The sequence below is a fragment of the Rhodamnia argentea genome, chromosome 1 (assembly GCF_020921035.1).
Source record: "Rhodamnia argentea isolate NSW1041297 chromosome 1, ASM2092103v1, whole genome shotgun sequence".
NCBI lineage: Eukaryota > Viridiplantae > Streptophyta > Magnoliopsida > Myrtales > Myrtaceae > Rhodamnia > Rhodamnia argentea.
In genome coordinates this window covers 11,439,515-11,462,194 of record NC_063150.1, presented here as the reverse complement: position 1 = coordinate 11,462,194, position 22,680 = coordinate 11,439,515, and the positions used below count along the sequence as shown (strand labels likewise).

At 36.8% G+C, this 22,680-nt stretch overlaps 2 protein-coding genes across 5 annotated transcripts; both read left to right on the top strand.

Annotated features, from left to right (window-relative positions):
- Positions 1–3,621: 3,621 nt before the first annotated feature.
- LOC115747081 lies at positions 3,622–10,495 on the top strand. Of its 3 annotated transcripts, none has more exons than XM_030683125.2 (10): positions 3,622–3,815; positions 5,678–5,894; positions 6,412–6,569; positions 6,666–6,811; positions 7,462–7,524; positions 7,611–7,703; positions 8,836–8,997; positions 9,112–9,218; positions 9,565–9,648; positions 9,778–9,904. In XM_030683125.2, the coding sequence occupies exons 1-10, from the start codon at positions 3,716–3,718 to the stop codon at positions 9,845–9,847; spliced, it is 1,200 nt and encodes a 399-aa protein (XP_030538985.1). In that variant the 5' UTR covers positions 3,622–3,715; the 3' UTR covers positions 9,848–9,904. The 3 variants fall into 3 exon arrangements, with proteins under 3 accessions (XP_030538985.1, XP_030538984.1, XP_030538983.1); XM_030683124.2 differs by having other exon boundaries at positions 3,627–3,815; positions 9,565–9,644; positions 9,778–10,495; XM_030683123.2 differs by having other exon boundaries at positions 3,627–3,815; positions 9,565–9,692; positions 9,778–10,495.
- Positions 10,496–13,545: 3,050 nt separating this feature from the next.
- LOC115747071 (telomere repeat-binding factor 2) lies at positions 13,546–20,131 on the top strand. 2 transcript variants are annotated; one of them, XM_048280336.1, is made up of 7 exons: positions 13,546–13,663; positions 14,417–14,569; positions 14,745–14,956; positions 15,598–15,682; positions 17,835–17,918; positions 18,239–18,588; positions 19,968–20,131. In XM_048280336.1, coding segments are annotated over exons 2-7 (882 nt in total). In that variant the 5' UTR covers positions 13,546–13,663; positions 14,417–14,419; the 3' UTR covers positions 19,969–20,131. The 2 variants fall into 2 exon arrangements, with proteins under 2 accessions (XP_048136293.1, XP_030538971.2); XM_030683111.2 differs by lacking the exon at positions 19,968–20,131 and having other exon boundaries at positions 18,239–18,592.
- Positions 20,132–22,680: the final 2,549 nt, after the last annotated feature.

The window sequence follows — 22,680 nt, the reverse complement described above, 5'->3', positions numbered from 1 at the left end:
CTTTGCTTTCTAATTTTGGATGTAGGCTATGGATGCCCTTGCCCAATGCTAGAAAGGACGTCCCGATCCTTGCTTGTGGCCAGCATGGGTCAGCTAGTGATCCTTGCTGGCCCTCGGGCCAAAAAAACAAAAAAAAAAAAAAAAAAAAAAAAAGAATAAAAAATATGTCAAAAATTTCAAAAAGATACATTCTCTTCTCTCCTCACCTCCACCTCTCACTCATTCCTCTCCTTAGTGGCTATGCCTCACTCGTCACTCGTTCTAGAGGGTGCATTCACAAAGGCTTTAAATGGAGCAACATATAGATGTTGACGATCGATTCATTAAAAAGTAGACGTTTTGGTAAAATTAGGACTGCCACATTGATTCCGAGAAGATGAGACGATTTTTGGCCCTTTGGCTATTGTACGTTTCACGGAGAGACTCTCGATGGTTCGCGAGTCAAGTATGTATATAACAAGTTAGGCATACATAATGTCTATGCTCCAGCATGAGCGGGAGCGTTAGAAATAACCAATGGGGTCATAGTAAACTTGCATATAGATTGTTCAACATTACGTGATCTTGAAATCCCTATTGTGAAACACTTAAATATGGTCACACTTATATGTGTTCGTCCTCCATGACACGCGCAATTTTTTCTTTCCAATCCTTATTGTCAATATCACACCTATCTTATTCGCATGAATATTGGTCACTATGAATAAATGTATAACATAGATCAACTCATAATTCCGGTAATATATACTTTCTTAAATGTAATTAACCATTTCATACACGCTTGTATCTACTATGAGATAATAGTGCTATATGGTAATATCGAATCATCACTAATAGGATACTATAGTTAACTTGTTATTCATATTCGTTATCATATGTAAAGCTATCTAATTCTATGAATAATGTTTTTGATAACGAAAATGTAGATAATCACATATTACCTTCAATTAAATAATAAATTCGCTTATTATTATGTTACGGTTAGTGTTATGATTATCATAATTAAGAAGGTATGTTAGCATTATATCAATTATGCACGCCACCGTACTAATTATCTATCGATAAATTACGATTGTGGCTATGAAGCCTATGATCATCATATTGCAAAGAAATATAATTTTAATAACTATTAAGAAAGCTAAAAGAGACGGCAGCATTTTGGAACTAGCCATCGCAATTTTGGCTATAATAAGTTAATAACTATCACATGGGGAGTTGCATGAGATACTTCTGTTCTATTATAACTTTCATCTCTATGATTCCTCAGGGATATGCCGCCTAACACCCCAGGGCGCAGGCTTATGGTAACATTAGATTCGTCACCATTAAAAGAAATCAACTTTTGAAATTGGCATGAAGTATGATTTCGTTACTAATCTCCTCAAAAGTAGATGGTCAGTTGATTTACAACAAGTTCTATATTCTACTCTAGATTGACTTTTGAATAGTAAAATGGGGTCGTAAACTTTGATAACAATTGATAAATTTGCTTACTTTTGAAACACTTATTAGACACTTAAATGGCGTCCTCGATGACTAGCAATTTTCCGTGCCAATGGTTAGGGTCTATGCCACACCAATCTACTAGTTGGTTTCATGAATAGCGTATGGTAACAAAAAGAAGAAATGTCATCAAAGTGCCCAAAGTGAAGTCAAATTACTGTGGTAAGGGGCGGGATGTAACTTAACAAATAAATAATGAGGAAATCCTTCAAAAATTTATCGCCCCTATATTATCGATGGGTGTTGGGCTATGGAGGAGGGGGAACATAGGTCAAGTCATAAGTCCGGTAAGGTGGTTTGAAACGTAATTAACCATGGGCGATGGGCGGTGGTATCTACTATGAGATAATAGTGCTATGGTAATATCGAATCATCACTAATAGGTACTATCGTTAACGATATTCATATTCACACGGAGTGTAAATGCTATCTAATTCTAGAATATGTTTTTAATAACGAAAAAGTTAAAATTTTTACTTCTCAAAATAAGCCAAAAAATTTGTTTCTTATTAAGTGAAAGCAATCTTACCATTAAGTGAAAAAATCCTATCATAAAGTCAATTTTTTTACCAAAATACGGATTATACTCATATTGGATTAGGTTTAATTTCATTAACTACAAGAAACTTAACGAGACGGGCATTTTGGACTAGCCATGAAGGCTAAATAGGTTAATAAATTTCACATGGGAGTTGAGTCCGCTATTATAACTTTCACTATGATAGGGATTGCCGCCTAACTATTATTGCAAGCAAACATTTGGCTATCATAACTTTGATTATGATAGGGATTACGGCATACGAAGCAAACATTTGACCGGACGGTGAACTTGTACTAAACATGACGGTGTAATAGTTGCTTTTTGCAAAACGTGCTATTAGTACACCAATTTCAAGTGAATAGTGTGTTTTGCCGTGGAAACAGTGATGGGGGCACGGACTTTTGCCAGGAAAAGTGTAAAAAAAAAAAATCACAAACATATTATGTTGATGTCAATTCAGTCTTAAATTTTTTATTGATGTAAATTTAGTTCTAAACCTTTTGCATTAATGTCAATCCAGCCTTAAACCTTTTATTTGTGCCAATTTAGTCCTTAATTTTTTACATTGATACCAATTTAGTCTTAAACCTTTAATTTTTCTAGTAATTTTTTTCTTCTTTTTCTTTCTGACACTTTTTTTATTAGGAGCCATGCAATAAGCAAGGTCTTGAACCACTCGACCATCTCTTCTACACAATGAGCTTCGCCTAAAAAACGTAAAAAATAAAAATAAAATAAAACAAAAATTATTAAAATATTAAAATATTAAAAAACCACTCTCGTAAGCCATCTACAAAAATTCTACATAATTTGAAAATCGGCCAAATTCAATTGGCAAAAACAATAGGACTAAATTGAAAAGGGTACCAAAAGTTTTTTTGGCCAAAAAATATTTAAGACTCGCAGGAGACCGGGTCTATGTAGCACCGACACCCAAAACCCCCCCCCCCCCCCTCCCCCCCCCCCCACCCCCCCCCCCCACGCGACCCCCCGCCCCCCCAATAAAGTGCAAGAAAATAAAAAATAAAATAAAACCAAAAAAAATTATTAAAAATATTTAAATAATATTAAAAAATATACAAATCAGCGTAAGCAGTGCTATGTTGGTTAAGAGATGTTTACATAAGTAATTTTTGGTCAAAATTGGCCAAATTGAATCAATTGGCATAAATGCAAAAAGGTTTGGGACTGAATTGGTGTTATTATTATATTATTTTCTAGGCTGGTTGGGATCAAATTACGGAAGTATTCATGGCATAGCTTCTTTTGATTATAAGTAAAAAATTATAAAAATAATAATATATCATGCATATATAAAAAATATTCATTTAATATACAACGTTCCACGGATTTTTATTTTTTTTAGAAAGGACTTTTGGCGTGTCGCGACCTGGCCGGGGGCTAGGGAAGAGCACCGCCTGGACAGGGACAGGACCAAGAAGCCTGGTCGGGCTGCCCCTTTTCAGGTGAACCATGGACCCTTCCGATGGGCTTTCTTAGTGGTCCAGTACTTACGAAAAATTTGGGATTAACCGGCCCGCTGATTCTTGATCCAGTTCAGTTCTTCTTTCCTTTGTGAAGAAAGATGGCGCTTTTGAATGTTTACGGTTGAAGCTGCAAAGCTACCGAAGATACCCTCCTCCGTCTTCCCCAGCAGCGACCACGGAGGCCATGGACTCTTCCGCACGAATTCGCAGCTTCATTTGCTCTTTCTGGATTTTCTTCCTCCTATTCTATGGCGCCTCTGGCTCAGCCGCGGAACCCACCTTAGGTTTGAGCTTTTTCTTCGTTTCTGTACCTTTCTCTGTATTCGTAAGCTACTGGATTTGATCGGCTTCCCTAAGGATTCGACGTACGGCTACTAGTTGATTGTGCGCTTCAGCTGTTTGAAATGTGTTTTGGAACTTCTTTCCTGATTAGATTTGAGTTCACGTTTTCTTCTTTCCTCGTGGAAATCCCACAGCTTCACGGCAATAGCAGGATGAAATTCCTCAATCCATTTCTGGCCCCTTTTCCCCTGCGAGAGAAAGAAAGGACATTTTTGTAGTTTGTTTTGTGGGTATTGATATGGGCGACTGAGTGTTGGTTGCCTGTGTTTGATTGTGTTCCGGCTCCGCAATGGCAATTGGTAAAAAGACAAAGGAGATGGATTCGAATCACAATCACGTAATGAACCCTTGCCTTACCAAACGTAGCGTTTCAAGAGTTCCCTACCAGTTTCATACTCTATAGTTGCAGTCAGTTGATTCGGCTATGCCTTGTGAGTAGTGGCGCTTTTCACTTCTAGTACATTTTGCCAAACCACTTAGTGGAAAATGATTATTTCTTCTTGTTGTTGTTAATTTTTTTTGTTTTTCGTGTTATGTCTATAGATCTTGTATCTATCAAAGATTACTCTTCCAAAGTGCAGATTAAGGTGCCAATTTGACGGGTCTCTTCTATCAATGACTACTTTATGCTATGAATTTGCAATGGTTTTTGTTACTAAAAGTTTGTTGAATAATTTTGCATCCAAAATCCCCAAGAAATACTCAACTGGTAATTGTACTATGCAGAGTTTTCCTGTTTCTTTACCCAACTGAGCAAGAATTTGAAAGAAGATGAAGGAAATAAGAAATGGGCATGTGTTGGGTTATCTTGACTTATGGGTAGCTTCATTTTCAATACCTGGATTGAAAAATCAATTGAGTTGGCCAAAAAAACAAAAAGATATCTTTGCAGCATGGCCAAAAAAGGAGAATTTCTTGGTCCCTCTCTTTGTTTTTTGGTTTATTTGGAAAGATACAAGAGAAACAGTGAAGAAAATGAGTGTTCTAATTTTTTTGTAATATTTTTGGAATTATAGAAAATTACAATTGATGTAAATGCATTAACTGACTTTTTATATGACTTTTTCCTTTTAACTGAGATCCGTTTTGTTGCTTGAGCTTTTTCTATATTTGGGTTTGCATCCCTTGATGCCCTATGGTGGGTTCCACCTTACCTATAAGAGAAAGAGAGAAATCTGATTAAAATCCTTGTAAGTCCTGATTTTTGCGTGGCTATAAACATGAAAGTAACGATTTGTGCATTACCTTCATTAAGCTGTTTCATCTTCTCATGCTTGTGGCTTATGATAGAAGTAATTGTCTTATTGCCTTTCAGTTTTTTAAGTGCGTCCCGGTCAAGGTAAGTTTGGGGAAAACATGCATACTTCAATTGTCTTCTCTACTTATCGGACCAGTTGTTCTTCCTAACCATCATTGCCTTTATGGAAGTGTCTTGCCAAAGAGGCTATGAAGGATCAATTGTGTGCACAAGATACTATATTTTGAACATTCAGTTCCATGATAGTTTGTATCAGATATACTAATTGCCAGATAGAGGCACTTGATTTTGCTCATTAATTCGATAAAAGAGTTGTGTGATGTAAACTAAAATTGGTTTCGCATAGCTTTTGATTCGATATTGCTCTACTTGTATGATTATATATTCCAGAAATAGAGGAGCCAAAAATTGTAGAAACAGATTATGGTCATAATCAACACATCATTATGACCAAAAAAAAATTCAACACATCATAATGCAGCATAACCATTTCTTTCATTTCCATGCATATGCTTCAAACTTACTACTGTAGTATCAATTTTGCAGTTATTGGTCAATCTACTTCAGTGCAACTATCTCCTGTATTGCTGGTGGAAAACTCTCCTGGTTCCAGGCCCGGCACTTCTCTGTTTTGTGAAAGAGTTCATATCCATGGTTTATCAAGGATGAAACATTTGAGTAAAATAGCCCATTCAGTTAAAGTGAAAATTCTCTCTAATAGTAGCAGTCTTCGTCCGGCCAAGTTTGAGGTTTGTTTCCACAGGTGAGTATTTGTGATTCTTTGCTGATTGTGCCTCTGGAGTGCGTATTTAATATTTTACTCTTTCATTGTATAGCATTGTCAAGTGACATGTTGATCTACTGATGTTAGACATGGATAATTGAACCCTCAGAGTCATTGTACACCTTTTTTCAGTGGAAGGAGGCACAATATTTTGGGTTTTCTTTTGAGGAAAGTTGTGCCAATCAGTGGAGGATCCCTCTTCGCAGTGAAACTAACTCCAAGTATCACATAGAAGCTATACTTAACTTGATAAAATCTTTGAGTTTTGCCATCAAGTAATTGTTTTTTGGGGAGATTGATGCTGCAATTCATGTTTCAGAAGGCACGAATGAATTTCCTTTCTTGAGTGTGCACAGTTTGGCTTGTCTTATATTAATTATGATTTGCTTGAAAGTTATTAAGACAGGAGAAATTTCTATCCAGTTATTCTGGTCCATGTTATTTATAGGCTTAGGCTATTGAAGAATGTTACCCTAACTGTTACTCTAATTTGCAGGAATTTATCTCTTGGAGCGTGCATGTGCCCTCAAAACGAATGGGAAAAAGTTGGCAAGGGTTCATGGTTTCGGTCAATGTCACCATTTGACCATAAGCTCTTAGATATAAGAGTAGCTGGTTCATCCTTGGAAACTTTTGAGTTGTCAATTGAAGAAGGTGTCTAGCAGGAATTGATGAATGAATTGTCTGCCTGCATATTTTTCCCCTTTAACTTTTGACACTATATAAATACCGCTTGTGTATGTTTCACAGAATATTTCCTGTATCGGGTAGTCCTCTTGGTCATGGGCTTGGTTTTAATGACCTTTGCATCTTCTTTGAGCAATTCATTGGCTTTCTACTACAGCAGTGCAATGGCAGTTGGCATCATCCTTGTTGTGCTGATGGTTCTTTTTCAGGTGGAATGGATTCTCTCTAGTTGAATTTTTCATAGTATCATTCTTGGTTGCTTCTTTGAATGGACAATGATCACATCTCTATGGCTTGGATATCTGGTTTTCTCAGTTCTAAATTCAGTATTCTAGAGATTTAATCGATGTATATAACTGGTTATGTAGAATTTTACCCTACTCTATTCTTTCTATTGTCAAGTTTAAGTTCAATTTGAGCCAGTTCTCTTATAGATAGATGCAATTTGGTTGGGTCAGGAGACTTTCTTCTGTTATATTGCATTAGTTTGAGTTTGAAGACTGAATATTCTCGCACAGTTTTGTATATCATGTTGCCATGCACTTCTCTTGATGTACATCCAACCATTTTAAATTCATGAGTACAGGGAAGTCTCTTCCTATGACCATGCCCTATTTCCATTCTTCCTTTGGCTCATAATATGCATGGTTATGTATGTTTGCGTCCAGTTGTACACATACACATATGTTCTTTCCACCTAGCTATCCAACGTCTGCTTACTTTGTGAATATTGTGCTTTGTACTTTTAACCTTAAAAGCCAGTGGTTGTTCTTTTTCCATTTGTTTTTTTATAAGGCCCTTTTGTGGAACTATAAAGAGGTGCTTTAGTTCTTATTTCTTTGTTAATGATCATTGACAGGGAATGAGGCTGTTGCCAACTGGGCGAAAAAATTCACTCATGATATTCATATATTCATCTCTCGTGAGTATCCGGATGCTGAGCATAATTCTTAATCTTTCATTGAGAGAGAATCTACTGCATTAAGTATGATGTCCCCTTTTGTTCAGATCGGTTTGGGCTCTTTCCTTCTCCGCTACTTGCCTGGACTTTTTCATTCAATACTCTCAGAGTTGGGAATTAGCGAAGACATGTACAATCCTGTATGTAAGTTTTCAACAGACTTTTTATTGCTGTCAGTCTGTTTTCAAGCAGATACTCATTTTTTTTCCTTCCAACTACTGAATTATGACCTGTTGACTTAAACTACTAGCATTATACCCATAAGTTGCATGGGATTTTTATCTACATAATTTATATTAATTCTGGGTGTACTTAAGGTTGGAAAAAGATTTTTTTTCATTCTACTTTGTTTCTGAAAATATTTGCTTTTTTTTTTGTGTGTGTTTCTTATGTCATGCAATGTTTTCATGGCAAGAAGAAATACCTTCAATGTTTTATTCTTGGTCAATGTGAATTTTTCATGATGTTTATTACTTTAATTAGTGTTATCTTCACACTTTGATATGATAATCAGGGTAGACCAATTAAAAAAATCAATTTATTGGAATGTACCTTTTCAATCAGTTAGTACAAAGCATTAATGAACTGCAGTTTTATATTGGATACAAGTTTACAATATCATACCTAGACTTGCAGCTGTGAAGCTTAAACTGTTTTGCATTGGATTCGCTTGAGTGCTTAGAATGATTAATACAGTTCTGAAGCATGCTTGTTAATTCCCCAATATAGTCAGCTATGTATTCTGGAATGCTGTAACAAGGCAGCCCTTTTAATTGTCATCTTTTCACCTTCCAGGCTGATATTTTCCCTTAAGAAAGTAAAGGTTTCCCTTGTACAAATTTTCCTTCTTATCTGCTGAAGAAGTATATAGCTCGAAAATTCTGTATCCACTTTGAATTGGTCATCGTTTTTCACGCTTTATACCTAGGTCTTGTATATACTGTCTATAGTTCAAATAGCAGGTTGTGTTGGATCCTCATAGTTTTGCAACCAGATTGTAGATTGTTATTCAGTTTCTGTCTAGGACTGTATTCTAAGTTAATATATTTGAGTGAATTAAACCATCTATCTGTTTCATAAATTAGCCCATCTATCATGAAGTAATGCCCAGTCTCAGTTTCAGTTTTGGGAACAATGGTCCCATTGACTGTTCACCTGCATTCTATGAGGAGATTGTTATGTTTTATGCTAATTTAATAGATTGCAATAGACACGTACATCTTGTTTTACAGACCTGTCACTAAAGTTTGCTCGCTTTTCTGGAGACTACAGTTGGCAATTTTTCTCCTAGTCTTTCTGGTCCTTACTGGAGCTTGGTTGGGATTTTGGGTTGTCCGGAAACTTGTCCTCACAGAAGATGGGTCAGTTGATGTAAGCACTTCTCATTTTGTTGCATGGTCCATTCGAGTTTTGGCTGCTGTTATGATCCTTCAGGTTTGTTTCCTTTTATCTTGAGAATCTTCTTTTAGCATGTAAATCTGTTAATTACAATCTAGCTTGACCATTGAGGCCTGACTCACTTTTTGTTGCCGACTGATTACGTTTCAGTGTTCCCTTGATCCCATACTTGCTCTAGCAGCATTGATATCTGGTATTGCTACCTCATATATGATCAGGAGATTTGGCAGATTGAGATTTTTTCGCCGACTGTGCAGGTATTCCTTGACAAGTCAGGTATCATGCATTTTCTTCAATTGATTTTTTGGGGTTGCTACAGTAAATGCATGGTGAGGTTAAGCCTTAAGCACAGTAGAACAGATTAATCTATTTGCTTTGTCTTTACTTCCATCTCTTGTTTTGTTGTCAGCAGCCAAATTCAATCGCTTCATTAAAATCATGACCAACTCTTTTATTTATATTCATACGGCTTATCAGTTGGTGCTTTAAGAAAAACGTCTGAATTTTGTATGTTGTGCTCTATCAACTAAGCCCAAGCTGGTACCTGAGACATTGAGTTTCATTTCACTATTACTTGTCCCTGAGCTCCTTGAACTTTTGCAGGAAACTGCTTTCATCCCCTAAGGACTACGGTAGAACACCACGAAACTCCCATGTTTTGCATGATTCATATGATGAGAGAGGCAGGTCCAAAATGTCCTCTCCAGGATTGTATAGTTCTCCCTTGCAAGGTTTGCTTCAGTTAGTTGATATTATGTCCATATTGCTAAGTTGGTCCTCATTATATCATCTTCTACACGAACTGCAATTCCTCAGGGAGCAGGACGCCACCTACTCAGCCATCCGGTCCAGAGGCTTACTACTCTACCTTCCACACCACACCTGATGGTGATAGGAAGAGATACTCAGATGACGAGTGGAGAAAGATCACCAAAGAGTACACCAAAAAATCCCTGGAAGAACTCGTATCTTCTCCTGACTTCAGCAAATGGGCCGTCGCTAATGCTGAAAGAATCACTTTGGCTCCAATCAACAATAATGCTAGCACGAGCTGGGCCACGAGACTTCGCAACCTGCTACCATGGACTTAGGCCACATCTTAGGTCATCTTGAGATGCGAAATGTGACTTTGCAGCAGATGGGAGAGCCAAACTTAATTTGGATATATATTCAAATAGCCTTTCAAAGGTAAAGTGGTGCAAGCGGGTTGCTTACACAAGTCACTAATTATATCACACTGTCCCTTTTCACTTGAGGCAGTGAGTTGTTATCCAAGTCCTCATAGCAAATCGTGTCTTTGCTTTTGCGAATGGTATGTAATTGTGACATTTTAGTTTAGGAGATTGTGCGTTACATTTTTGTTGGTAGGGAAAACACGCAGCTTAACTTCTTTAGTTTAGCGGAGTTTTCGTCATAGGTGACTAGTGAAGAGTAACAAACAGCATTCTTGTTAACTTCTGAGGGAGAAGATGATGTGTAACACGACACTCTCACAACTTTCTTGCAATTCTTGCTCAATTTAACTGCGATGTCATGGCTTCCGAGGAGCATATTTTCTTTGAAGAAAGAAGTGAGAAGAAAACTATATGCAGTTTCAGCACTCTCCTGTTGAATGATGATGGATCAATGTTCAAGTATGAGAATATGCAGACTTGATATCTCTGGATGCAAATATGTGTTTCCTGTATTGCCGTCCCATCCATATTTTTTCAGCTTATCAATGCCTGACCCTGCAAGCATGTGAGATTGCTACTTGCTTCAAAGGGAGCAAATTGCTTTATGCCCCCTGTATTTCAGGGTTGATTCAACCCCTCATAATTCGACTTGTTTCAGTCAATCCTCACTGTTTGAGTTTCGACTCAGATTGGCCCAAAATTTCAGTTTGGCACAGTAGAATCCAATGCTCGCGCCATCATTCGAGCAAATTCAAGCACTCGGTCCGGCTAAAACAGTAACACTGCGCCTTTATGTGAGCGTTCGGAAGTCACAAGCAAAGTTCGTCACGTCCAGCCGGAAACGGGTCTCTTGAGGGGCATAATTGAAACTCTAGGGGTTGGCAGTAACGAATTGACTTACTGGGTCGATCAAGAAAATCGTGATAGTACAGGGGTTAAACTGCAATTTACCTTAATTTTTTTTTTTATTTGAAGACAAATTTACCCTACTTCAAAGCATGTTAAAAAACCTCTTTATGGTATGGATAGTAGGAGTTGCTAGGATTGGCTGTATCCGTCCTCTGACCGTTCCGACATCCTCCTTTTCTCCCTGATAGATAATGGAGTGACGGCGGCCTATTACAATCTCTTATGTTGCCATGTGATCACTCGTACCAACAACCGAGTGTTTGTGTAATCAATTGTGCTTTACTAAAGATTTTTCATCAGCCATGCATTAGATTTTCTCAATTTAGGGTTAATCAAGAAACTTATTTACTAATGCCGGAACTTCTTTGAAAAAAAAATTTTGAATCCCCACTTATGTTGTTTGCACACAGGTGATTAGCGAATCGAATAAATGGTAGGGTGAGACTGAGCGAATAGATCCAGCATAAACTCAATTGTTATCAATATTGACTTGTATGATTTGAAGCTAAGTCCGAGCTCAAACTGCTTGGTTATCTTGTTGAGTTCAGCTCGTGCTTGTCGGGCTCGCAAACTTACTTGAGCTTCTCTCATTTGCAAAAGTATGCGATAGTTAAAAAGTCAAAAATCTTGAAATCTATGTAATATATCGTTATTAGGGAAAGAATTCGAGCTTATTAAGCTTGAACTCGAATTCATTTGTAACTTAATTGTGATAGGCTTGAGCCGAGCTTGTATTTTACTAGTGATGTTTTCCACATCCACGTTTGCTTTTTTTTTTTTTAATAACATACCAAAGCAATCTCTATATTCCTATTTAGATTGCATTTTATTGTGTTACCAAACTTGGAAAATATTGATGTGAAAATCACGATCGGTTGGTCTGTCATTATGGTCCTACATCTAATCTATTCGCTATTGACCCACTTTCTTCGCTGCGAAGTCTTCATAATCTGAACATTCCATATTTACTATAAAAATAAAATTCAGAAGACCAAATAACAAAGCAAAGGAAAAAGTTAAAAATAAATAAATTGAGGGTCGGTTTGTTATGAACATATTAAGTAGATTTTACTTTCTCGTTAAAATTCTCAAGATAAATACATTTTTAACTAACGAAAAATCAGGATGATCCTACATACTTTAAACATTTGTGATATTCGGTATCGAATGAAAAAAAAAAATCACAAACAGACCTCTAAAACGAAAAATTCAAGAACAGAGGTGCAGAAGATATAATCAATAATGAAATTCCCGAAACCCAAATTATCTTTTGTTTGTGCATACAAAAAACAAATGTATCATATACCAGTGCTGCACGAATTTTCACAATTTAACATTAAGTAAATTGGACTCCAGAACCACTCGATTTACTTTGTATCTTACCCGGATCATTTGAGGGATATGGATTTTATGATCTCAATGGAGGAACAAGAATTGTGGAATCACAGACAACAAAGTTTCTAGAGTTTCATATGACCAAAGAGAGTATCTACTCACGGACTATTAAGGACAATAATACGGAGAGGACTTTTGTGTCAATTTTTCTCTGCCTATACAGATGATCGTGGAGCATCCTAAATCACAAAGTGAACTTTTTGTGTTCGGTATCCTGTTGAGACAATTCCCGATGAAGTTCATTAAACCCCACAAGCGCAGGATAAAATTGAAGTAGCTCCACTTAATATATCTATCAAACAGAGACGATCAACTATATCACCGCACTATATAATCTATCTAGGAGAGCATGACTACAATATCGGTTGTGTATATTATCCAAGAACTTATACAGATGTTGTTTCTTGTTCTCAATAAGATTTGTGGTTGGATGGATTGAAAGACGAGACGTAATCTATGAAACATAATGATGTTTATGAGGAAAACTTTAAATAAGGATTTGAAATATAATCATTTTTTTTTCTAAATAAGGATCTGAAGTGCCTTCATTATTTTAAAGAATGGTCTGACCAAAGTATTTTCATCTTTTTACATTTTCTAATTTTTTTCTCTTTTATTTTTTTCCTTTTTCTATTTTTTTTTTCTCTTCTTCCTCACCAAAGGCGGTGGGCGGCCTCGCTCCGCCCAGGCGACGATCGACCTCGTGACCGTCGGCGAGGGCGGCCACCGACGAAAATAAAGAGGAAAAATGAAAGGAAAAAAAAAGGAGAAAAATGGGAAAAAAAATCAGAAAATATAAAAAGACGAAAATACCCTTGATCAAGCATTTCTTTAAAACAATGAGGGGAGTATTTCAGACTTCTATATGAAATAAGATTCACTTCATGTTCTTATTCTAGAAAATAATGGCATTTTGACTTCATATCCTTATTTGGTTTTCAACAAAAAGAAGTATATCCTTATTTATAATTTTCCTTTAAAATGGGGGTTTTTTTTTTCACGTTGCACTTATTTTTTAGCGGGGTCTCTGTTTCCATTTAAGCGCACAATTTTTCTTTTTCTTCTTCTTTTTCTTTTTCTTCTTCTTCTTCTTTAATTTTTTGGGGGACAATTAAAAAAGTTGTCCGTGAACGCAACGCCTATTTCATTTTCACTCTCCTCTTTCTTCTTCTTCTTCTTCTTCGTCTTCCTTGCGAACCTCGTTGATCATCGTGGGGCCAGAGGTAACCATCGGCATCTCCTCCTCTCTCGTCTTCTTCTTCCTCCTGCTCCAAGCGCGACGGTGCAGCGCTTCAATCGCCATTGCGATGCAGCGCTGCGGACCGCTTGCATTAGCGTCGCCGCGGCCTCCGATTTTGCTCAATTCCCAGCTTTTTTTTTTTTCCTCTTTTTAATCCGGTTTGGCCCGTCGGGAATCGGCGGAGCGGTGGTTATCTGCGACTGCCGCCGCGTTTTCTCGCTTGCTTTTACGTTCTTTTTGTCCCACCCCCTCCGATTTCCGGGATATGGTTTCTTTGTCCATGCTCCGGTCGCGGATTGATGGAATTTTGTCTCGTTTAGGATCAGAAGCTCCGGGGTTTGAGCTGATTCCGGACGAACTCGCGTGCGATTTCCCTGAATCACCTTCAGTGACAGTTTGATTTTCGTGCGATTTCAGTTTAGTTAGAGTTTTAGCAATTCGGTGCGTAAACATTGAACGGCGTGCTGTATCCTGGCCATCGGCTGCCAGCTGCTTAAACAGAGAATGCTGTTTTTTTTTTTTTTTTTTGGTTTGGTTGCGGAATTTCTCTGTGTGGCTTTTGTTTTAAATTCAGAACCTACGATTGATTTTGTTTTCTGATTTTCGCTGTTGAATGCTTGCTCAATGCTTAAGACCTCTTATATGTGTTTTAGTGCTGGAGATAGAATTAAAAAAGAATTGATCTTTTAATGTTCACCTCTGGATTTTTGTTAAAAAAATTTGTTCTGGTTTTCAGTTCATGGGTGCACCTAAACAGAAGTGGACAGCAGAGGAAGAAGCAGCCCTTAAAGCTGGAGTAATCAAGCACGGTGCCGGAAAATGGCGTACTATACTCACGGACCCAGAGTTCAGTGCCATCTTGCAGATGCGATCAAATGTGGACCTTAAGGTATCTACTTGAATGCACTGCAGTTATTAGTATTAATTAGTGTCGAGATGATTTCAGTTCAGGTGACCGAGTATTTTATGATTCCATCATAGCACTTAGCTATATGAAAGTGGAACTTTTCTTAGTTTAGTGTAACCAAGCACTTTTCTCTCATGATTTGTGAATGTCCGAGCAGGATAAATGGAGAAATATCAATGTGACTGCAATATGGGGATCGAGGCAGAAGGCCAGGCTTGCCCTTAAAAAGAATCAGCTGACGCCTAAGCATGATAGCAACCCCTTGGCTTTGGCCACTGTAAGGAATGATGAGGAGATCCTTGATGCCACCCCTCTTGCGGTTTCCAGCGAAACAATTAACAATGCAAATTCAAAAGAGCGAATCAAAAGGTTGTAGGCATGGTGACAATATTATTGCTGTTTCTGTTTGTTATCTTTGAAGCTAGTGGCGATTAATAGTACTTGAATTTTTCCATTTTCGAGAGTAGATATGGATTTGAAAAACAATGCATGCTAAATAACACGAAAGTTTGATATATAGATTGGATAATGTGCATAAGTACTTCGTATGAATCAATGTATGGAAGTTGGAGTTGTTTTCTTACTTACGGTCAACCATAAGATGCTGATTCCTTCAGAGTTATTTGGACAATTTCGATTCACGTGTTGTTTCAGTATGATTGTAACGGAAATGTTAATGTCATATCAATTTTACAGAGAGTCTCTTCTTGATCAATCAGTTATAAAATTGTTTTTTTTTCCCATTTGTCCTTATTCATGAAGTTCAAGTAGAATTTTTATACTGGTCTTCCATATTGGTTGCCATGTGGGAGACGCGTCTGTCCAGCATCAAACATCATCTGATTTTCGTGTGGGAGCTGGAAGAACCTAACTTTTATTGCCCTTTCGAATGCCTTGATGATTCAACCAAAAAATAATAATAATAAAGAATGCCTTGATTAGCTTCTCTAGCCCTCGCCATCAACTCATTTATGATTTTGTCCTTTTCGGTCTGCCTTCCTTTGTTGTAGGTTGGATAATCTAATAATAGAAGCCGTTACGAATTTGAAGGATCCAAGTGGTTCTGATAGAGCTGCAATTGCCACTTACATAGAGGTACTTTTTTTTTTTGGTCGAAACATAGAGGTACTTTTATTTGTCATAATGTGCTTGGGGCAAAAAGGTGAACATTTATGTCTATATTCACTCAGATAAGATTATCTTTTTGCTAATTGTGAATTTGTTGCCTGCTTATCTAAAAAGGGGAGCAAAGAGAGCATTGCTTGTATGGTAGCGTTTGGATTGTTTCCGCCTTTTCTTCCAAAATGCCTTATCAAACTATTCTTCACTTCAATTCTCCTAATGAAGTTGCCTTTTGCCATCTTTCTATTTTGCGTGCATCATCTTGTCCACATATTGTGACCTGTGTCTATTATATCATACACATATTCTTTGTACGTGGGCGACTTGGGTTAGGGTGGGGATGGCCTCCAATTTCTATTTGCACTTCGAGCCCTCATTCATCTTGATATTAATTTAAACCTCCTCATTTTGTCTAGATCCAATACATTAATGCAGATACAGATGGGAAAAATTAGTGCTTAATTACCTAATACTTGGTAAAATGCTAATGCTTATTATTATCTAAACAATATCACTTGAAATAACGTTAACCAGCAAATTATGTATTTACTAATGCTGGTAGTTGTATGTTATTGAAGGAGTGGGTGAAATTTATAAAAGACTTTTTCCAAAACGCTTTTAATGTCATCAGTTGTCCTTGAATCTTCTCTAATACAAAGAAGTAAAATGCAGATTTTTGATAATTTCGTGTTCTCTGGAAAAGTATCCATATAATCATCATCGAATGCAAAATTATTTCAAAAGGATCACAATTGCCATTAAGGTTCTATACAACATTATAGACATAGTGTTTAAAAGTCACATTAGTATGCTTTGGAAGATTCCCAATTCTATTCTGGACATGAAAAATATTTGAAGTAGAGTATAAGTCTCTTTTTTGCATCCACTATGATAGGAGGACAACACTCATTAACATGATGAAGGCTCAAATAAATATACTTCCCTTTGCAAAGCTATATAATAATATTCTAGGGCATATTCTGCCCTTAAGCTATACTTAGACATATAAAGGATGTTCTGGTCCATATTACAGTTCCATGATGGTTTGGTGTTGAAGAGGATGTGTAGGACTTAACCATTAGGAGGCTGGACTTTCAGAAGCCTTTGAGAACTCCCCAAAGAGCACGATGCAGTCATATACAATATTACTTGTTAGCGAGGTCAAATAAATGGTAGAGAAAACAATCTAGGAGGGGGCAGACGCATATGCGATGTTTTTTCTGTTTGAATATAAACCCATATGCAATGTTGAGCTTACTAGGTTGCTTCTACTTTGTAAAGGCACCAAGAGGGAGAAATTCTGTTTGTAGCCTCTTGGGATGTTGCTCATAATTCCAGTCTGTTGCATTTACTCTGAATTCATGGAAAAGAGGTTAAGAAAGTATCTATCTTTCCAGGAAATACTATACGTGCATTGCATACCTGTTACTAAAGAATGAGGATTATTGTGTGTAGTCATCATAATTCTAAAGTAGTTTCATGGCCAAAAGGAGAATGAAAAGGAACTGTAGTTAGAAAAATAGTTAATCTTGAACCAAGAGCAAGTACTGGGAGCTGCTGGAGAAATTTTTAAGTATTGCAGGAGTAATCATACAAAAGATTGAGATTAATAGTTGTGATTGCTCGAATCACCAAAAAGTTTTCCATTGCCACAAGTTTCCAACTTACTAATGTATATGTAAGTAGGAGATATAGTCAAAACTATATCTTAGGAATCTCTCAAAAGTCCTACATGGCATGGTGCCAATGCCAACTGAGCGAAGCTTAGTTTATATCTGTTGTATTTGTCGTAGAAATTTTGTGTCACAGTGTTTTGCATATGATTTATTGCTGATTCCTGCCTCCAGTCTTGAATCTTGGCTACTTCTAAACTTATAAATCTAGCACTCAAATGATTCTAAACCATATCTTGGCAAAAGGTTCATAGTATTAGGTGGTAACAGCAGGATGACTTAACTAGCATGCATGACCAAATGATTCGCCACTTTTTAGTTTCCAACAAAAAAAAAGTTTAAATTGCTTAACAAATCATGACGTCTCTTTAAGATGTGTATATCCTTGTCTTGGAGTTTTTCAGTAGATGCTCGTTATGATCGTTTGGATGTTGAAGGATTTTCACATGCAGGACCAATACTCGGCACCACCTAACCTCAAGAAGTTATTGTCAACAAAGTTGAAGATTATGATAGCGAATGGTAAATTGAGTAAGGTATGTTATTCTTGGATCTTGTGAGGAAGTTCTTGATGGCATGTGGAAATACTAACTAAAAGAGGAGAGAGCTGATATTATGTAATAAACCATCTTTGTTAAGTCACTTACTTGATATAATGGGTTTCATATTTTACGTCCATATTTGAAATTATGCAGATTTATCTTTCACATAATAGTCTTTCGTGGCCTCGAGCTTTGTTGCTTAGTATGAATTTTCTGGTTCGAAGGCTATTGCATGGGGATATATGTTTAAAGCAGATGAAGGGGTAACTGCAGGGGGAGATTGATAACTTGGTGATGCCTCCTTTAAATGACAGGTAAAACACCGGTATAGAATTGCCCAAAATCCAAAAACCATGGAAGCTAGAAAAGGCTCTTCCAGGTCAATTCTCGAGGGAAGGCCGAAGGATTCTTGTAAGGGAGATAAGAGAGAGGTCAAGATTTTTACAAAATCACAGATTGACGCCGAGCTATTGAAGATGAAGAGTATGACTGCTCAAGAGGCTGCTGCGGCTGCTGCTAAAGCAGTTGCTGAAGCAGAAGCTGCCATTGCAGAAGCTGAAGAAGCAGCAAGGGAAGCAGAGGCTGCGGAAGCTGAAGCTGAGGCAGCGCAAGTTTTTGCCCAAGCAGCAATGAATGCTTTGAAATGTGGAACTCTTCATGCATGGTAAAAGTTTTTCTCTACTCTAGAAGTACATAGCATGCACTGTCTGGTTCAGATCATTTCTTTTTGAGTATATAATCTCCCCTCATTCTAGAGTAAGTGATACAGGAGACTTGTGGCAAAATTTTCTTATAATGGGGTAAAAAGTGCCCCATCTGAGCGAATCATTGCAAAGGAGCCAATATCTGGAAATGAGATGCCTCTGTATCAGCACATATATTTCGGTTGAGTTCTTGTTTACCTAGCAAAATGCCAATTGATGGAAAATGTTCTGTAGATCACTCAGAAAACCTTCGGAGATACTTATTTTCATGGCTGTATGACTAGGTTATATATCTTCTATGTTACTCCAACTCATTTATGGAGGTCATGGTCCTTTTTAATAGAGAGACCTATGTGGGTGTTGGCATGGATGGGCATCTATTGCTTATGTGAACCACGACATCAACACCTTTTTAAAATAATACCTGGAAGGAGAATCATCAGAATATTGTGTACAGTAATAGGTTGGGGCATGTATCACATTCTATTTTTTCTTTTTTCTAATTTACAACGCTAAATGTCAAATTTTCCATTTTTATAGCATGACTTCATCGGAAGTGTGTTAAAAATCTTAAACCTTATGTGCAAAATGAAATTAACTCGCAAAACCTTTTGAGTCACATAATTAAGTCTTGAACCTTATCAAGTCTCCTACCAGAAATTGCTAACATGCCGACAGAAATTGCCTACGTGACTGCTTTAAAGAGCGCCACGCAGTAGAAATCGGGTTGCATTTTTGCTAGGACTTATATGAACCTTTTCACAAAGGTTTAGAAGTTGATTGCATCAATTGAAATGCTTAGAACTGATATTGTCTCATACACAATTTTAAGGACTTCTGGTTCAATTTTCCCCATGACTCTGTACATCCCATAACTAGATAGATGGACAGTTTCAACACTGGGGTACAGACGCAAATCCTGTATCCAAGAATGAGCAACATACAGGAATCCTCTCTCTTCAGCTGATAATCACCTGAGATTTGTTCCTAACATAGACTCCTAATTGCTGACACTATCTTCTCTTTTGTCCAACTGTTTTTTTTTTCCTGGGTAGCAGTCCAAGTGAGCTTTACGTCTGCCATGAAAATGCTCCAGTTAGATTCCTTCTCTCGCTGAAAATTTTAAAGGAACAGTAGGTACAGCTAGTCCATGAACAGCTAACCATCACACCATAAAAATTGGATACTTTTACTTGGCCGCTACTGTGCTTGGGTCTGAGTTGGATCATAATGTTTGTGTTTGTATTTCTAAATGAAGTATAAGATATAATTGTCATTGGCCTAGTGGCTTATTCTTTTCCTGTTTCTTATCAGATAATTATGTTCTGTGTTTTTGCAGACAACTGCTGTGACTTGCAGGTGATCTCAAATGCTGGACATAAACCATCGCTCAGGATGGATGTGAACCCATCCAGCTACTTTTTGTAACTCTTTTTTCACTGTAAATATGTTTTGGGCTGTAAATCTGGGGAATATTTGGGTAATTTTGGGTTTCTCCGGAGGGAAAAAAAAAAAACTGTGTAGAGCTTTTAGGTCTTTCTATTTGAAAGACCACCATGAAATAGAGGCAAAAGAAGAGGAGAATATGGGGAATTGAGGTGCCAATTGTGTTGTCTTTGTTTCTGAACAATGGAGAGAATGAAAGTATAGATTTTGCACAAATGTTGTAGATCACGGTCGGAGAACACAATGGCAAGGACTTTTGTGGCTAATATGCAACAGTTTCCAGCCGCACATTTTATGCATGTTAGGCTCTACCTGGATCTTGCTAAGAAGTGTCTCAAAGAAGCTCAACAAGAAGCTTCAAAATGGAGAGAACTATTTCCTATATACATTGAGATACATTGAATATTAAAAAACACAAGAAAATGTTATTACTGCTTTTTACAAAGTACCATGAAGACATTTTTCATAAAAGGGTCTTTTGGAAATAGGGATAATATTCGCCAATGCCTATCATAAGGATGAAGATGCTAACAGGTGCCTCTGGGAGAATTTTTTTTTTTTTTTTGGCCTGTCCTATTGTAATTCTCATTTCTCTTTCAGATTTTTACTTCTTTGCAGAGTCAAATCTCACACTTGAAATTAAACACTCTCACTCCAACCAATTCCCTTACCATTGAGTCGCGTGCTAGGGGCTCATCTCTTGGACACTTGCCTAGTCTCACTAATGTACTTCGAAAATTTAAAATTTACTATTGAAGTGAATGAGTTTTTTTTATAATTTGTATAATTCCTCCCTTTTAAAGGCCATTTTCATTTTTGGTAAACTTAATTAGTACCAATTAGTGTATCCAGAGCATTTGTTAATGAGAACCTTAAAAGGAACTTCTCGAGTCGTGAAGATGGTCAAGAAAAAAGTTTGGGACTTTAAGCCCGACGAAACCGCTTGATCGAAATTAAATTTTTTTGTCTCGATAAATTTATTCTCAACTTAGGTTGGGAATTTTTTCGAATTTTGTAACTCTAGTATTTATTTCCCAAATCCTCTTATACCAGTATTGATGACATGCTTTTCAATGTTTTCATGCTATGTAAAGTCATCTGAATTTTTAGCCAAAGTAGGAGTAAATAACGTAAGATATAAAATCTTTATACTTTTCTATATTCTATTCATTGTTTGGTGAATTGCGGTTAAAGCTGAATATTTTCTTTGTTTGATACGAACTGCATATCGGTGTAAATAGACTCGATAATGCACCCAGTGTAAATAATAAGAATCTCTCACGATTCACTATTAATGAAACCATAAATGCATAAACGAAGACAACCTCTTACAACCAATCCTTGATCATTATATGATCTAAACCTTAAACACAAAAAGAACTCATTAGGTATTCCGGAGCGCTAGATTCGACTACAACAAAAAATGTAAACGTGTTACTGCAGCATTAACGGGATAGATTAGCCGGCTAATGCCGAAAGCAGTGGGTGAAAGAATCATAACCCTTGAACTTTGCAATTCCAAAGTGTAGTGTTTTTGACTCTTTCGCCGCTTTTCATGAAGTTTTGACATGAGCAAGAGAGCTAAGAAGGTAGAGATTTGACTCTCTTGCTACCTTCGTGAACCTTCGACATAAACTAGAGAGCTGCGAAGGAGAAGATTGGACTCTCTCGTCATTTTCATACAGCTTCGACATAGAACTAAAAACTTACAATGCAGTCATAAAACTTTAATGTGAACAAAACTACAGAGAAGGAGAAAGGGGTAAGGTTTTTTTTAAAATCTCATTGCCTCTCACTTTCGAGAATTAGAAAAATATTTTCTAAGTTTAAATGTGTTCATTCAATACTTGGATCGCTCTACTTCATTTTTATTTACCTATTTTGTTTATTATTTTTTTTTGGTGAGGCCTATTTTGTTTATTATTGTCACTCTCTTTTTCAATTTTTTCTGTTTTCCTTAATACAAAAATATAGGATATACAACTCTATTGTAGAACAAAAAGAAATTCAAATATATAAATTAAATTAGTACAATTTCAATATTATTAATTTTTTTGGGTCTAATTAATCTTTTTAATTTAAGAAGTTTGTTATAAGTGAAACGACTAGTCGCTGCTGTCACACAGCTATTGGATTGCCTTGCCTCCATCATGGTAAAAAAGGATTGAGAAGGTCATAATACAATTGTTTTGGTTGGTGCAAATAACCAAATAATCGTTTAGCTTTTATAGGATTGATATAAGACATCCTATCCACATTTATCTCATTGTCTATAAGTGATATTTTTATCCAATCTATACCACTCCTACATTCGCCCTTATCATGTCTTGGATATGAACCAAACATAGTCCTATCGTAACTTCTAGTGGGGACTTTGATCCATTGCTTTATTTGACTACCAAAGAACTTTGTTTATTAAAGAAGACAGAAAGTCCAACACCTTTTATTTTAAGCTGGTTTAGATCCCACGCCGTTTGGGAACACATTCCCGCCTAAGATTCTTATATTGTACCGAACCGTCCAAACCCGGACTGAAAAAAATTGTGACAGTTAAGGCCCTTAAGGGCTCATTGCTTTCTTTTGCTATAGTTTGGAACTACGGGGGG

Excerpts from the sequence above, each read along its gene's own strand:
- LOC115747081 (XM_030683123.2), top strand. The coding sequence starts at position 3,716 with ATGGACTCTTCCGCACGAATTCGCAGCTTCATTTGCTCTTTCTGGATT. Across the intron at positions 5,895-6,411 it reads TTTGAGGTTTGTTTCCACAG|GAATTTATCTCTTGGAGCGT; the intron begins GTGAGTATTTGT and ends TCTAATTTGCAG. Across the intron at positions 7,704-8,835 it reads GCGAAGACATGTACAATCCT|TTGGCAATTTTTCTCCTAGT; the intron begins GTATGTAAGTTT and ends TGGAGACTACAG.
- LOC115747071 (XM_030683111.2), top strand. The coding sequence starts at position 14,420 with ATGGGTGCACCTAAACAGAAGTGGACAGCAGAGGAAGAAGCAGCCCTT. Across the intron at positions 15,683-17,834 it reads CAATTGCCACTTACATAGAG|GACCAATACTCGGCACCACC; the intron begins GTACTTTTTTTT and ends TTTCACATGCAG. Across the intron at positions 17,919-18,238 it reads CGAATGGTAAATTGAGTAAG|GTAAAACACCGGTATAGAAT; the intron begins GTATGTTATTCT and ends TTTAAATGACAG.